At 43.4% G+C, this 17,785-nt stretch overlaps 1 protein-coding gene across 1 annotated transcript in view; it reads right to left on the bottom strand.

Annotated features, from left to right (window-relative positions):
* The window catches only part of THADA (THADA armadillo repeat containing), a 399,509-nt gene that overhangs the window by 173,317 nt on the left and 208,407 nt on the right, over positions 1 to 17,785 (bottom strand). The window contains exons 27-28 of the mRNA XM_075267057.1: positions 16,905 to 16,994; positions 3,657 to 3,788 (exon numbers count right to left, since the gene is read on the bottom strand). Of these exons, the coding sequence (XP_075123158.1) occupies positions 3,657 to 3,788; positions 16,905 to 16,994 (222 nt within the window). The remainder of the gene's footprint in view (positions 1 to 3,656; positions 3,789 to 16,904; positions 16,995 to 17,785) is intronic.

Here is a 17,785-nt window from a genome sequence, read left to right as displayed (position 1 = left end):
ATTCCTCCCTTTGATGTGGCATAATACAGACACCATAGTGATCCGCCGCAGGAGCTTCCTGAGAGCACTTGTATTATTTGCCTACACTTTCCTTAGCATCCCCAGCTGGGCACCAGGCATCCATAGCAGCTGTGTTTCACTTTCCAAAATGCTGACCAAGTGTCGGCTTCACACAGACGCTAAAAGGTTTAGAGAAATACGAGAGAATTTTTGCATAAGGAAAAAATGTGCAACTGAGGAAACTACTACGATTTCTATTGTATGCTCAGGAATATATGGGGTGAGTAATTTGCATGTTGGTTTTTGATGTTCTCTCCATATGAGAAGTATTGCCAAGTCGATCATATATATATGATAGTCGATATACTATGGACACTTAAGGAAATTGCTGAATGTCACATGTTCCCTGCTGGATACCATTACTGGCCCCTACAGACACAAATTACACAAAAAAGGAAGTTGAGGGTATCTTGCTGCATCGTTAGTACACTGGCACATCCAATAAGCAACGTCAGCTAAGTGCGCCCTAAACAGCAAACCCATAACAGCGCCCAAACTAAAGAAAGAGTCCTGAAAAACAGATTTTAAATCAAGTAAATCTGACCACCCTGTATAAAGGCATTGGTATGGTCAATATCAGAAATGCTAGATCTTTCTGCTTATTTCCACCTTAAAAATGAAACTTTACAGAATTTTAAAATGGAGAAAAATGGAGACCGAGATCGTACATATAATAAGGCTGGACAAGGGAAAAAGTGATAAGGCGACAGGCATATCGGATACAGCACCCGCATCCTACCACCAAAATACTAACTACAGTGACGAAACAGCGAGGAAGGAAGGAAGGAAGGAAGGAAGGAAGGAAGGAAGGAAGGAAGGAAGGAAGGAAGGAAGGAAGGAAGGAAGGAAGGAAGGAAGAAAGAAAGAAAGACAACACTGATAAAAAAAAAATAGTGTGATAGATAGACAGATGGTGGATAGATAGATAGATAGATAGATAGATAGATAGATAGATAGATAGATATTGTAATGAACTATTATTGGCTTTTAGTCATTCAGACATCTTCAAAGCCAGATCTGTAAGTATAACACAGCACACCTCCATTATTCTTATTTATGATGGCAGTGGCTATAAAGAGGAGTGAAGACGGTGTCAGCTCTAGATCAAAGGAAAGAAAAGGAAAACAAAGAATTTATGCATCCCACTCTTGGTGCTGGTCGGCCAGCAGTCAGGAGGTTAATCCATTGCTGCCTGCCCCTCAGCTGGAACCCATCACATATCCATCTTGCCATGTTTATTGGTTTGTTTGTCTGTGTGTGGGTGTGCTGGGATCTCATTACATCTAAAGCCTCGCTGCTCCTAATTGTACCCAAACTGCCCCAAGGCAATGGCCCAATGACTCCTGGTTATTAGAAGTTCAGGCCCTGCACCTGTCCGAGGAACCTAAACAGAAAAACATGTGGACAATATAGCTCTATCTATCTATCTATCTATCTATCTATCTATCTATCTATCTATCTATCTCCTATCTATCCATCTATCTCCTATCTATCTATCTATCTATCTATCTATCTATCTATCTATCTATCTATATCTCCTATCTATCTATCTATCTATCTATCTATCTATCTATCTATCTATCTATCTATCTCCTATCTATCTATCTATCTATCTATCTATCTATCTATCTATCTATCTCCTATCTATCCATCTATCTCCTATCTATCTATCTATCTATCTATCTCCTATCTATCTATCTATCTATCTATCTATCTATCTATCTCCTATCTATCTATCTATCTATCTATCTATCTATCTATCTCCTATCTATCTATCTATCTCCTATCTATCTATCTATCTATCTATCTATCTATCTATCTCTTATCTATCTATTTATCTCCTATCTATCTATCTATCTATCTATCTCTCTCCTATCTATCTATCTATCTCCTATCTATCTATCTATCTATCTATCTATCTATCTATCTATCGATCTCCTATCTATCTATCTATCTATCTATCTATCTATCTATCTATCTCCTATCTATCTATCTATCTATCTATCTATCTATCTATCTCCTATCTATCTATCTATCTATCTATCTATCTATCTATCTATCACAGATAAATAGGGAAATAGTGAGTGAAGTCCTGATATCATACAGTAGAGCTGCTCTCTTGCGCCACCTCTGCCCGTGGGTTGTGTCTGGTATTGCAACTCAACTCCATTGATTTATTCCACAAAACAGAATGTATTTTCTATCTATAGTAGTTGACCAGCGTGAGTTTGACCACTGAGGACCGCACCGATATTGAGAAATGGAGGAGGGGAGTGTTTGACTCCATTGCCTTCACTGCAGTTGCATTTATAATGGTGATACAACACCCCCTGGTCTCAGAACCAGTAGAGGTCTTGGCTGCCAGGCCCCCACTGGTCAGCAAGTAATCCTCTATCCTAAGGATAGAGGGTAAATATTCCTTATTACATAATCCCTTATAGCTGCCGTGCTTGGACAACAACAGCCATGTAGACAATGGTAGACAACTTATTTAACCCCTTCAAATCATCTCCATACATGCAGAATGTACAAGGGAAATATGACACCTACTCAAGGCCTAAGCAGTCTCCATATGCGGCAGATGTTCGCCGTGTTATATGGCTGATGCTTGACTGCAGCGTCTGGAATCAGAGATAAATCCGATCCCCATAGATGAAAGGGGTTGTTTGGTTTCTGTGATCGATGGTCTACCCTTAGGATAGGCCATCAATATTAGATATGTGGGGTCCAACACCAAGACCCCCCATAGATCATCGGTACCAAAACAGCTGCTCATTCGCTGCAAAATCGTAGAGTTGAGGGTACTGCAGCACTGTCCCATTGAAGTCTCTCCTGCGTTGCCTTGTGGTGATCTGCGCGGGTCTGGGATATGGAACCCTCGCCGATCTAATATGGACGGCTTACTCTAAGGATAGGCCATCAATCGCAGAAACCGGATAACCTCTATAACCGCTCAAATTTCAGCATTTGTTCCCCAATCGGCCTTCTGCAAAGCAATCACAGTTTGCCAAGGGGTTGTCATGGCCGCACGAGGCCTAGTGAAGAGCCCAAGCCTGCCATCCCAGTACTCAATACACTACAATTAGTGAAATTATTGTTCCCCTTGCACCACAGTCTTATGTGTTTCAAAATGGTAACGATAAAAAACGACAGCCCCCTCTGTAGAAAAACAAGCCCTCACATGATGCGTAACGGTCCGAAAAATTATAACGCTATGTTTGTCAGAATATGGCAACAGAAAACAAACTTATATATTACAAAATCTATTACATTTTTACATATTACATATCTTTGGCATTTATTAGGTAATCGGGACCTATTAGATACACCCAACATATTCCTGGTGCTTAAAGGGGTTGTCCAGGGCTACGATATTGATTAGTTACCAAGCACAGCGCCACACACGATACAGTGGCTGTGCTTGGTATTGCAGCTCAGCCCCATTCACTTGAATGGGACGAAGCTGCAATTTGGCCATGTGATCAATGGCCTGAGAAGCAGATGTGGCGCTCCATGTCATTGTCCCACACAACCCTTTAAATAGTTAAGAGAAAAAGGCGCGATAACCCCTTTAACATTAAATGCGATGAAATTACCTCATAATAAAGGGGATGAAAGGAGCCATGCTGAGAGCGGAGTAGGTGCCATCCATGGGAGATGGGTACAGCTTACTGAGGATGAGGAGTAAGAGGTACAAGCTGGGATGAAGCTTTAGTTCCCCCGTGTGGCTGTAAGAAAAAACAAAGAGATTAAAATTTAAAAAAACTGCACATATACCCGCACATATACGTACATCACGGTTTCAGAGTCTTTGTTCTGTTGCCTGGTTGCCTACAGTGCCCCCGCAGGAGAAGCAAAACATTGCACAGCTCTTATTAGAAATGAATGACCATGTAATGCAAGGACGTGTCCAGTCCTCCAGGACGAGAATAGGATCCTGCTAGATCACCGGATCTGTGCGGGATTTGGGTGCTGGACCCCAATATATCCCCTATTATTCTATGGGTAGATCACAATTGGGGCCAGCAAACCCCTTTAATTCCCTAATAGGGTGTATGAGAGTGTTTTTTTCCCCTAAACTGGAGAACTCCTTGAAGAAATAACTCCACATAAATGTGACACCAAGGATCAGCGGCCGGGTATAGCGAGAACATTAGAATAGCTCATTGTTTGCCGCTCGTGGCTATTGTATATGTTCCTCAAATCTACACTATGATTTAATGCCATTTTCCATCTAGGACGTGGACATTTTCCAAATACCTGGAGGCCCTGCCAAGTAGTGAGTAATAATGTCGACTAATGAAGCAATGACATGACTGGAAGAAAGGCTGGTGCTTTAATACACTGCAGAAGGTAGCGGTCACCAGACGGACACGGTATACATCTATATACAGTATACTTCCCTATTTATATACTATGACATTGTAGGCCGTGCACTTACTCATCTGTGACTCCTGATCACTGCACCAGCAGCAAGATATTGCCTAATATTATAATACTGCAGGACTAAGGGGTTGTAGATAAAGGGGATTTCTGGCCCGAAATGGATTTTTCATACTGTATGCGATAAAGCAGGTGGTTGGCGGGGATCCAACACCCAAATCCCACAACCCATACGCACAGATCAGCTGTTCAGCAGCCTCCAGGCAGTGCAAGCTGGTGCAGTGGATGGACAGGCTGCTCCTATTCATGTAACAGTAACACACTGCAATTCCCTGGAACCACCACTATGTAGTGCATGGCGCCACCAACCACATTCACTGCTTTAGTCAATATGGGAATACCCCTTTAGAATTGACTGGGTTTCTTAATTCAAGATAACAGACCACTGGTATACTTGTCCATATACCAGCAACTAAAACCTCATTTCCAAAATATATGGCTCCCGATCCTAAGATCCAAGGCCCACAATAGGAATGCACCATCTTTTGTGGTACTAGAGCAGCACCTGTGATACTGAACCACTCCAAAAGGCCACAATGATATTGATAATCTACAGCAGAGAGCTCTGATGAATTATTTGGAGATCGCTATATAGAAAGATGGCCGCCACCACCCATATATTCCAATCTGGAGGACTACACAGGGGTTCAAGTGACCCCTTTCCCCGATATCTGGGGGAACCACAGACGATTACCACTCCTTTGCCTGAGCTATGTGGCACTCTTCTTCTCGGACATGGAAAGTACATGAGAAAAGCCATACATACAAACATTTGTGTTTCCACATGGTCCGTGGCTGCCAGAAAGGCATGACAGGCCAATGGAAAATAGATAAAAATCCAGGTCTACTCTAAAAAGTAAACCCAATACCATGGCTGTAAATCTGATATTTGGTTACATTTCTAGAGGTGGTGTCCCCCCCCCCTCTCCCCCCCCCTGGTGTCCACTTACCTGCAGAGATGGCTGGCCCGGTGCCCGGTGTTCTCGTTCTTCTTCGCCTCGCTGCCCCCTGCCTCCCAGGTTAGGAGAGTGTGGGCGAGTACTGGGAGGGGAGACGTCACGTCTCCCCGCCCTGTACCCGCCCACATTCTCCTAAGCCACAAGCCCCGCCTTCTTCCTAGCTCTTTAACACTAACCTGGGAGGCGGGGGCAGCGAGGCAAAGAAGAACGAGAACACCGGGCACCGGACCAGCCATCTCTGCAGGTAAGTAGCTACTAGAGATGTTAGCTAGTCTCCCATTAGAATGAATGGACGCAGCCGGCGCGCAGGGGGTTAAGGCTGTGTGCCGGCTGCTTCCATTCATTCCTATGGAACCGCAGCGGAGCCTTCACACTGAGTATACACTCCGCTCAGAATGAGTGGAGCATATACTCAGTGTGAAGGCTAACATTTTTAGCTTTTCCCACAATGCTTGGCCAGTAGCCAAGCATTGTGGGAAATAATCACCGATCTCGATCCCACCTAAAAAGATCGTGTTCGGAAATTTTCACGATCGCTTAACCCTACTCAGGGGCCTTACAGTGCCTTGATCAAGACCTTGCCCAAAGAGTTTTCATTAGGGTGGAGTGATGGGGATCGGAAAAGATTGGATTCCGATCAGCGATCGAGTAAATTTCACAATCTCAATCAGAATTCCGATCCCGATCTTTTCCAGCGGGATCAAGGTTGGAGGTTCTCTCAAGATCGGGATCGGAAAAGATTGGATTCCGATCGGTGATCGAGCAATTTTCATGATCGGGATCGGCTGGAAAATTATCGGAAATCGGATTTTCAAATCAATCCTGAAATCTCAAGATCGCCTCAACCCTACTTGTCATGTCCTGTTCCAAAAAGGGGAAAAAATAAAAAGCAAACCAGGGTGCGAGGACTGCATAGACTATGGTTCAGCCCCAGAAATGTGCACCCCTTGGTAAGAGTTGGCGAGTATTTGGAAGATTCCTTGACGCTGAGATTTCAGGTTACGCTCCAATGCTGAGCTATTGAAAACCGTCAGATGAAATTTATATGCGATAAGTTGCTGCGGTGAACCACACGTATGTGTCATTTCACCGCACAATTAAAGCTTTTGTATACGTTTTAATCATCCATCCCTGTCAAAATCCTTGAATGTAAACCAGATGTATCAGGATGGACGCGGCACAAAGTCATCACAGTCTTCGTTGTGTGCTTGGGTTGCGCTCGTGAAAATAACCTTTTTATCCCGAACCAGCCCTGTTGTAACATTTTCCGCACATAAATCCCCAGATTAAAGCTGCACTTTGGCATTCGCCGAGTCTAACTTATTAATACGATATTAGTAATGTAGAAGAAAACAAAATGGCAGATGCTCCGGTTTTCCTGACATTTGCTTAAGAAACCTAAGAGCAGGATATTTGCTTTGCATTGAAGTCGACTGTTTGCTTTGCCCGGTCCCACATCCAACACTTTTCACACTCGTGAAACTATTTTTTACTCTCTGAACTTAAAGACATAAATCAGGTCTCTGCTCCCAGGTTACAACCGAGCCTGCAAGATTGTTGACCTTCCTGACAGCCCCTCGCTTAATAAAACCAACCCCCCAACTATCAGGAGGATTGACTGGCACATAAAGTACAAAATGCATGGAGGACAGACTGTCTCCTTACAAAATCCAGAGACCCTGAAAGAAATTTGTCATCGCTAGACACTAGCTGAAACGTCAAAAAGAAAGCATGTCAATGTGTAGAAATTCCTCTATATAGCCGAGTGCAATGATGTGGAAAGTAAGCAGGTTGTGGCAGGGCGGTGGACGTCATCTTATACTGCCGGAGTACTGATGGCGGTTACATAGACATCGCACAAGAGCATCAATGGCAACCAAGAAGCAAAACCCAAGGGATATAAACCTATTGTCATAGGAAGACCTGCAAATGTGACACCTCAATTTTTGAAGGGGGGGTTTCTGGACTGTATAGTGCACCTTCAGTGATATCAACTTTGTCTAAATGAATATAAGAAACTTTGTAACATATCTTATTAAAGAAATGCTTTTTGTTCTCCAAGTTACTTCCTACATATTAGTCTATGAAGATGGGAGGGGGATAGAAAAGATACTCAAATAATTGATGCTGTTAAATGAGCTCGAGAACAGAGTGTAATACTGCTAGGTTGTAGATAAGAAGCTAGTAGTGCACAGAATAAGGCAATATATCAATTAATAAGCCAGCAGCAGCCTCCTACACCACCCCTCCCTTCTCTATAGAGCTCTGGGTGTAAGGCCTGGTTCACATCTGCGTTGGTAATCTGTTCGGGGAGTCCGCATGGGGACCCCCTTCCCGAACGGACTACCAAACACATTGGCAAGTGGTGTGCAGTGAAAGCACACGGACCCTATAGACTATAATGGGGTCCGTGTGCTTTCCGCGCAGTGTCCGCATGAGTCAAGCAGACAGGAAAGTAGATCGTGGAGCACTTCTCTGTCCGCATGCGCGTTATATAACTAAAATGTATTATTACTATTCTAAATGGGAGTTCGAGCAAAAGTCAGAGTTGGGCTACGGGAAAATAGAGGAGTCGGAGTTGGTCATTTGGCCAACTGACTCCACAGCCTTAAGGGCAAACATGTCATATGCTCACCATATACATAGGATTAGGATTGGGCAGAATGTAGCCATCCATTATAACAAAAAAAACAAAAACCCCTTGATCCGAAGGTTTATTAGTATCGGTGCCGGCCGATTTTCTCGCATTATTACCATTTCAACTGTGGCCGCTAATGCGACCCTGATAAAAGAAACCTCAATGATCTCCAAAGTTGACAGTATTATCTCCTTGGCCCATCAGTAAAGTAATGAGAATCCAAGAAGAATCCGCCGCCAGGATAAAGATGAAGGCTACATCCCAGCAGAGATTTACGCTGTCTTTGGTCGCACATGATACAGCAGCTTCCAGTAATGAACACAGTATTGCCATGTGAGTTACGGGATGCATTTGGTTAGTCATTCAATTAAAAGAAAACACCATAAGGAAAGACACGTGGGCAGCAAACACAGCGCAGAATGATGAATGCGGCAATGTGTAATCTGTTTCTTTTAATAGTACACTGACTGCCTCTCAAAGAACACAAAACTCACTGCAGCTCAGAATCCATTTAGCCAGCGACATGTAATTACCGAGGACCTTAATGAAAAGCATCTTGGAGAACAATGTAAGAACATAACACATGGCCAGGAGCATTATAGGGTCAATGCATTATAAGGAATACAGTATACAATGTGAAATGGAACAGTCAACCTGGTAGGTAAACATGTTTCCAACGCCTCAAAGTAATGAGTACAAGCAACGGCAACGAAAATGTATGAAGAGTGCACAAAGATCATACAAAGGTAAAGAGTAATGTACAGAAAATGTAGGAAAAGGAAAGAGACGGGACAAGAGAAAGGAAGGAGACAGGCAAAAGGAAGACACGGGGACAAGGTAAAGGGAAGTCCCAGAAGTAGAGGATAGTAACAAAGGGAAGAGGCAGACACAAGGACAAGGGAAGAAACAGGGTAAAGGGAAGAGACAGGGCTAGGGAAATGGAAGGGGCAGAAATAAGGTAAAGGGAAGAGACAGGAACAAGACAAAGGGAAGATGAGGCAAGAACTAGGGAAATGGAAGAGGAGAAGGAACAAGGGACAAGAAGTAGGGAAAGGGAAGAGGAGAAGGAACAGGAACTAGGGAAAGGGAAGAAGAGAAGGAACAAGAAGTGGGGAAAGGGAAGAAGACAAGGAGCAGGAACTAGGGAAAGGGAAGAGGAGAAGGAACAAGGGACAAGAAGTAGGGAAAGGGAAGAAGAGAAGGAACAAGAACTAGGGAAAGGGAAGAAGAGAAGGAACAAGGGACAAGAAGTGGGGAAAGGGAAGAAGACAAGGAACAGGAACTAAGGAAAGGGAAGAGAAGGAACAAGGGACAGGAACTAGGTAAAGGGAAGAAGAGAAGGAACAAGGGACAAGAAGTAGGGATAGGGAAAAGAAAGAAAAAGGGACAGAAACTAGGGAAAGGGAAGAGGAGAAGGAACAAGGGACAAGAAGTAGGGATAGGGAAAAGAAAGAAAAAGGGACAGAAACTAGGGAAAGGGAAGAGGAGAAGGAACAAGGGACAGGAACTAGGGAAAGAGAAGAAGACAAGGAACAGGAACTAGGGAAAGTAAAGAGGAGGCAAGAACAAGGTAAAGAAAGGAGTCAGGAACAAGGCAAAGGAAAGAGGAGGGAGGACCAAGGGAAAGAGAAGAGACAAGAATAAAGTAAAAGGAGGAAGACAGGAACATGGTACAATTAAGAGGCAAGGAGAGGTTAAAGGGAACTGGTAAAAAGGACAGGGACTGGGTAAAGGGTGGGGAAATAAGTCAAAGAGAAGAGATGGACAAAATAATTGACAGAGGCAAGATAAAAAAAAAAAGATCCAAATCCAGGAGATAAGAGGGATTAACAGGAACAAGAATGAAAGATGAGATAAGAGCAAGAAAAAAAAAAGATGTGACAGGAACAAAGTTAAGGAACAAAACAGAAAAAGAGAAAAAAAAAAATGAGTAAGGAACTAGGTAGAGGAAAGGAAATGGAACAAGGTAAAGGGAAAAAACAGGAACAAATTAATGACAAGACAAGAAGAAGGCGGCACAGCGAAAAGACAGGAACAAGACAAAGAGAAATAGTAGAAAAAAAGGGAAGGGCCAAGAACAAGATTAAAGAAAGACAGGAACAAGGTAAATGACAGGAACAAGGTAAATGACAGGAACAAGGTAAAGGAAAACACTGGACTAAAGAAGGAAGGGAAGAGAGAGGAATAGGAAACAGAAAGAGACAAGAACACGATAAGGAAAGTGACAGGAACAAGGTAAAGACTCAGAACAAAGGTAAGCAGTAGAGATCTAGAAACAGCAAATGGCAGAATTGACCAATGACTTATCTTCTTTGCTTGTTTCAGGCCTACATTTAGTGTTTGCATGAATAGCGACACGCACTAACCTATTTAGGCCTCACAAGTTACCGTTACATTTGATAAAATAATTTCACATAACAACACTTCATTTAGGGAATCTCATTTTATGAGTGCGGCATTGGCGGTATAATATTACACGCTCGGTGCTGAGGCGCAGGGAATGCTTTCGTTACACTGACAAAGCCCCAGAGATCTCTTTATTTTCTTAGCGTCTATTTAGCCGACGTTGCAGATATACAGGACTTTGTATTTCAGGAGCATGCATGATTTTCACACATTTTAGATGTTACAGTTTGTGCAGTTTAACCCTAACCAGGTTTATAGGATCAATCCACAAGGTCATAACAACAGGGACGCCCTGATCCTACATTTTTCACCACCAGATAAGAATATTCGCAAGAGGGAAAAAAAATTCTCTGCTCTCAATCAACGCCGTTCTTTTCTGGTAGACGGCTGGCTCGCTATAAAACACAGCGTTCAACACAAAATAATCATCTCTCAAAGCCCTCGGCACTTCTTTACCCCGACCCAAGACACTGTCTCCCGTTACTAGGATCCTGCTTAGTCTGGAAGTTTGGCTCAAGGCCTTTTACCCAGAGTCACTGCTGGAGCCCTCCAATTCTAGAGTCACGATTTTTCGTACAATGTAACGTTAATAAGTTCTCCACTTATTGTTACGTGTAATGGATAGTAGCCATGACTTGAGCTGGCCGCACACATAAGACAGCTGTTTCATCTCCACCGATTCTGAAGCCTGAGCGCCATTTTGTTGTAGAGAACTGCACGGTCTACAATAAAATGGTGCCCGGGCATGCGCAGTACCGCTCAGAACAGAGCGTTACTGCGCATGCATGGGATTTCAGCTGCCTGGAGCACGACTACAGAATATATAGGCGGTGAGGACGTGTGGAGGAGGAGGTCTTTTGGAGTTCAGAGGTATGATGCGGGGGAAGGGGGGGGCTTGCTGGCCCTGGCGAATATCCAGGGTGCTCGGGGAGTATCGTTTGCATATATTAGTTACCCATTTTTTAATTAAAAACTGGGGGGTCTTTGTCAGAACTGGAGTCAGCACCTGAATAGCCTTTTTTCCTTACCGCAAAATCACTTTTCTAAATGATAGAATCCCTTTAATGCCGCTATACTGGAGACCTCCATGGCTTCTTTTCAAATATAGCATTGCAGATTTTCTAAAGTAGCAAACCAATGAAAATATAACTAGATAGCCTTATAATAAGTGCTGTAATGTTCCCAAAGATGGAAGTCTTGAATCTATCCCCAAACCGTAAACCCTATGTGGTGGGCAAAAGTCTAAAATTGAGGGGTGGATGCTACTCCTACGTGAAAATTTGAAGGGTTCGGACAGCACCGGGTTATAGAGAAAAGGAGGATGCAAGAGATGATCTTCAAAACTTCCTCCAAAGAAAAGCTCGAAACAACCAGGGCTGTGGAGTTTTAGTTGGGGCCAATCATTGGTGGAGTCAGAACCATAAAAAACTTTGCAACTCCAACTTTAAAATAAAATGTTGAATTCTTTATATTTGTACAATTATTAATACTGTCTGATTATAAGACATAATAGTATTTGTGTTACATATTTACTCTCATAGGAATCCCTGGCTTTGCAATGAATTGGAGGACCTCTACTGGTTCTCTCTGACCTTTGCCGTCCACCATTTATGAGTTGGACCTCGTAGCATCCGGTTGGATTGACTTTCAAGATCTAGACCTAGCGGTGCTACAAATGTGTCATGCATGCTCACTTCCAGAGACATAACTGGACCCCAATGTAAAATTTGTACCACTTACCCATGGCAATCTAGAATACTGGTGTCTTCTTATGTTGTAAAGAGGACCTCGGGCCCCCTCAGGCTCATGGACCTGGTAGCGATTGCTACCTCTGCAACCCCTATAGCTACACCCCTTCTACTTTCATCTGCATAAAACCAATTTCTATGCGACAAACTCTATGAGACCTCTTAGATCCAAGAACTAACTTTGCAAAAAAAAAAAAAAAAAAAAGTAATTGGTATATAGGGAACACTAAATATCCCCTTCTCCATTACAAAGTATGTAAGATGAATTTCAGAGCAGTATTTCGATTCAATAAAAATACATTAATCACTCTTCAGGCTATCTTAAGGGTAACCAAGGAAAGAGATGCCAAACCCAGTTTTCTGCATTATTTTACATAAATAGATGTAAAAACCAAAGAATGGCTGCTTTTGTGGTCTCCGGGGTTGGCCCAAGTTATTCTAACCCTTAACTTGTTTACTTAAGATAAAAAAACTGAATGCAGAAAAGTGAAATGCAGAAGTAAAACTAAAAGCCACGGCTATTTGGGTTATAAATCCACAGGCGCTGACCTCTCCCTGCGCTCAGTGTGTGGGTGAACGTGGAAGTGACTTGTTACTCCGTCAGCTTCTGGCTATTGTGCTCTATGTAGGTAGATTACGCTTTGGGTTTTAATTTTAGACGCGTAAAACGCTTTGTCTGCTAAAGTCCTAACCCCATACTCACTGCTTCATGTGATGCATCTGTAATAGGCTCCCAGTTGCACCCGGTGACACCTGACCACAAACTGCTGGTTATGACGTAGAAATAATACAAGGGTTCCGGAGATAAAGCAGCAGTTTATTGTTCACTTTTTCTACTCTTCTTTTGGTCTCTTAAGGCACATACAATGAGAAATAAGGGCAGGTTCACACCATAAAATCCCTTAGGGTTAATGTATTTTTTTTTGACCCTGTGTTTAAAATTAACATCGTAAAATGTTGTAGTGTATATATGTTAAAAATATCCATAGGGTTCGGGCCTACTTCTGTGATGTCCCCCACATCACATGACCGAGGCATGCATTTTTATGTGTGCAACGCGTCCCGACCCCCCCGTCACGTGACTAAAGATGGCTGTCATTAAAGATGGCTGCCATCATCCCCCCCCCCCCCCTCAGTCCCCGATTATACTCTGGGGTCTAAAAAGACTCCAGAGTATAATAATTGTAAATGGGTGTCCACAATGGGGCATAATACTGTGTGCAGGGGCCACTATGGGCCCTAATACTGGATGATGGGGCCACAATAGGGCATAATATTGTCTGCAGGGGTCACTATAGGGTATAATGTTGTGTGCAGGGGCCACTATGGGGGATAATACTGTGTGCAGGAGCCACTATGGGGTCTAAAACTGTGTGCAGGGGCCACTATGGGGCATATTACTGTGTGCAGGGGCCACTATGGGGTTTATTACTGTGTGCAGGGGCCACTATGGGGTCTAAAACTGTGTGCAGGGGCCACTATGGGGCATATTACTGTGTGCAGGGGCCACTATGGGACATAATACTGTGTGCAGGGGCCACTATGGGACATAATACTGTGCACAGGGGCCACTATGGGGCATAATACTGTGTGCAGGGGCCACTATGGGGGATAATACTGTGTGCAGGGGCCACTATGGGGTTTACTACTGTGTGCAGGGGCCACTATGGGGTATAATGTTGTGTGCAGGGGCCACTATGGGGTATAATACTGTGTTCAGGGGTCACTATGGGGTATAATACTGTCTGCAGGGGTCACTATAGGGTATAATGTTGTGTGCAGGGGCCACTATGGGGCATAATACTGTGTGCAGGGGCCACTATGGTGCATAATACTGTGTGCAGGGTCCACTATGGGGTACAATACTGTGTACAGGGGCCACTATGGGGCATAATACTGTGTGCAGGGGCCACTATGGGGCATAATACTGTGTGCAGGGGCCACTATGGTGCATAATACTGTGTGCAGGGGCCACTATGGGGTATACTAGTGAGTGCTGGGGGGGAGGGGCGTGTCGGTCGGGGGGGGGGGGGGGGGAGTGTTATGTCAAAAGACCGCCACGGGGCCCCGCCATTCCTAGTCACGCCACTGGCCCTGACCATCAGGGTGTTATACATCAGTATACGTGTTACGATAATTATATAGAAGACATCACGTCTTATTGTACATATAGAGACTGGTCTGCGAGTCCTATAAAGAACATGACAAGCCTATTAGTCAATTGATTTTGTGCACAGTGTTGTACTCAGATTTGGTGGCATAAGTGGCTGGACGGTTTATTACACCGCACTCAACCAATGGTCCCGGGACAGGACATCTGCTTGTGTGCTCCTACTGGGGCCATGGCCATGATCTATGCATATACCTTGGATTTACCTTTAATAAATCTATTTTCTCCTTCTCCTTGACACCCGGTGTAAGACATTTCTGTAAATACAGCACTATAACATTCCTGGAGGGATGCACCAAGCTTATAAAACTCCTTACTATGCCACCCCCATAACCACCAAAACACGGAAAAATTCCTGTGGACAGCTGTAGTTTTCATAACAAGAGTTTACTACTTACTAGTGGCTGCGGGACTGAAAACATTCTTACCACAGGTGTAAAAATACACGGCAGGAGGGTTAAAAGCATCACTTCCAACTCACGCCGCTTACTACAGCATCCCATCCATCAGATGGCTCACGTCTCCAGTCTGTCCCCTCATTGTATGGTCCTGGTCTCCTTGTATGGGACAGAAGGACCAATGGACATTCCCTAAGCCCAGGGTCTTGGTACAAGAAAATAAAAGCTCCCACCATATTAGTTATACCCCTGGCCAATACTATTTATGCCATACCGTATCTGACATTAAAGAAATGTGCAAAGGAACAGACGGATATATAGTGAAAAAGCCTAAAAAGCTGCTTATGGTTCCTCATTTCGGGCCCCGGGCTTCTGCTATCTGTTAGACTAGAAGTGATGAGGACGTCACAAGCAACATCACAGGACTGCTAGGTCTTGTAGTTACATGTCCATAAATAGTCACATGATAGATGGTCGTGATGTCATCGCTTTTGATGATGGAAATTTTTTTAATTTTTTAGGATTTTTTCCGAAACTCCTTTAACATATTTGCACAGTCATGGATGGACTATATATATATATATATATATATATATATATATATATACTGTACAGACCAAAAGTTTGGCCGCACCTTCTCATTCAAAGAGTTTTCTGTATTTCCATGACTATGACAATTGTAGATTCACACTGAAGGCATCAAAACTCAGAAGTAACATGTGGAATTATAGACTTAACAAAAAAGTGTGAAAGAACTGACAATCTGTCTTATATTCTCGGTTCCTTTTGCTTTGATTCCTGCTTTGCACATTCTTGGCATTCTCTTGAGGAGCTTCAGGAGGTAGTCACCGGGAATGGTTTTCACTTCACAGGTGTGCGCTGTCAGGTTTAATAAGTGGGATTTCTTGCCTTATAAATGGGGTGGGACCATCAGATGTGTTGTGCAGAAGTCAGGTGGCTACACAGCTGATAGTCCGACTGAATAGACTCTTAGAATTTGTGTTATGGCAAGAAAAAAGCAGCTAAGTAAAGAAAAATGAGTGGCCATCATTACTTTAAGAAATGAAGGTCAGTCAGTCCGAAAAATTGGGAAAACTATGAAAGTGTCCCCAAGTGCAGTTGCAAGAGCCATCAAGTGCTACAAAGAAACTGTCTCACATGAGGACCGCCCCAAGAAAGGAAGACCAAGAGTCACCTCTGCTGCGGAGGATAAGGACCGCCCAGGAAAGGAAGACCAAGAGTCACCTCTGCTGCGGAGGATAAGGACCGCCCAGGAAAGGAAGACCAAGAGTCACCTCTGCTGCGGAGGATAAGTTCCTCCGAGTCACCAGCCTCAGAAATCGCAGGTTAACAACAGCTCAGATTAGAGAGCAGGTCAATGCCACACAGCGTTCTAGCAGCAGACACATCTCTACAACAACTGGTAAGAGGAGACTTTGTGCAGCAGCCGGCCTTCATGGTAAAATAGCTGCTAGAAAACCACTGCTAAGGACAGGCAACAAGCAGAAGAGACCACAAGGAATGGACATTAGACCAGTGAAAATCTGTGTTAAGTATCTCTGGGAACTCCTTCAAGACTGTTGGAAGACCATTTCAGGTGACTACCTCATGAAGCTCATCAACAGAATGCCAAGAGTGTGCAAAGCAGGAATCAAAGCAAAAGGAACCGAGAATATAAGACAGATTTTCAGTTGTGTCACACTTTTTTGTTAAGTCTATAATCCCACATGTGTTACTTCATAGTTTTGATGCCTTCAGTGTGAATCTACAATTGTCATAGTCATGAAAATACAGAAAACTCTTTGAATGAGAAGGTGTGGCCAAACTTTTGGTCTGTAATGTATATATATATATCCTCATCCCTTTACCAGAGTGGAAAGTGGGTACAAAGAGCGTCTCCCACTCCGGAGGACCTGACTTGTCCAGCATTACATGCACATCCTATTGATTTCTATCAGGCACATTGCAATGCTTCATTTCACCAGTGGTGGCACTAAACAGGAAACCCCCAAATAACTTCTATTCCCCTAACTGCAGTTGTCTTCCAATCAGGTCTAGATCTTTCCTTAAAGTCCATCATACCTGTCTACGGTATTGGCAACAATTTCTAGTTGTTCCAGTAGAAAAGGGTAAAGAGTGGGGAACCTTGTGAAGAATTCTCTCCCGGTCATCCTGTGAAGACATAACATAGAGCAAATATCATTACAATAGCTTTAGTGATAAATCAGGAGCAGAGAAAATTCTATGCAGTCTCACAGTTACTTATATCTACGTCTGGCTGGCTGCCTGGTTACGGATGGGATTATTCACAGACAGCAAGCAGCTTTCCAGACTGTGCCCTGGGATCTTTCTGTGCATCCCTGCATGTATTTGCCCTGTATTTGCAGTTCCTAGATTTCCAATATTACGCTCACTTTGGCTTTTCTTCTCTATTTGATTGCTATTTTACAGTTACTTCTGGCAGAATAACATGTAAGCAGTAGTAATAGTAGTAATGGATAGGGGAGGGGCAGGCTTCCATTACTGTACACGCCCCCAACTTAGAGAAATGTAAAATGTGCTGCAGCCATAATGGGGATATCAGCAGCAGAAAAACTGATAGGACATTATGTATGAAGGCTTATACAGTCATAGAATAGACTGCTCAGCAAGACCCTGCACATATTTCAATTTTTTGTGAAAACTCAGGTACCCTTTAAGACCCTCTGCAGCTTCAGACACAACCCTTTAAGACTCATACACATTACTTGCAAATGTTCACAACCCACTCTTTAGAAGATTAAGTGGGTTACAAGTTGTCCAATGGTGGTGTCCCCTAGTAATCAGATGTAATTTGTGGATAAATCTGACTGCAACTGTTCATATTGTCTGCAGCACTCCCACAGGACAAGTGAGGCATTACACAATTTACAATTAAATCAATATCTGTCCCTCTAATGGCTGCCCCTCTAATGTACAGACAT

Source organism: Leptodactylus fuscus, chromosome 3, assembly GCF_031893055.1.
Source record: "Leptodactylus fuscus isolate aLepFus1 chromosome 3, aLepFus1.hap2, whole genome shotgun sequence".
Taxonomy (NCBI): Eukaryota; Metazoa; Chordata; class Amphibia; order Anura; family Leptodactylidae; genus Leptodactylus; species Leptodactylus fuscus.
The sequence above is the reverse complement of the archived record's forward strand: the minus strand, read 5'-3'. Positions and strand labels throughout refer to the sequence as shown.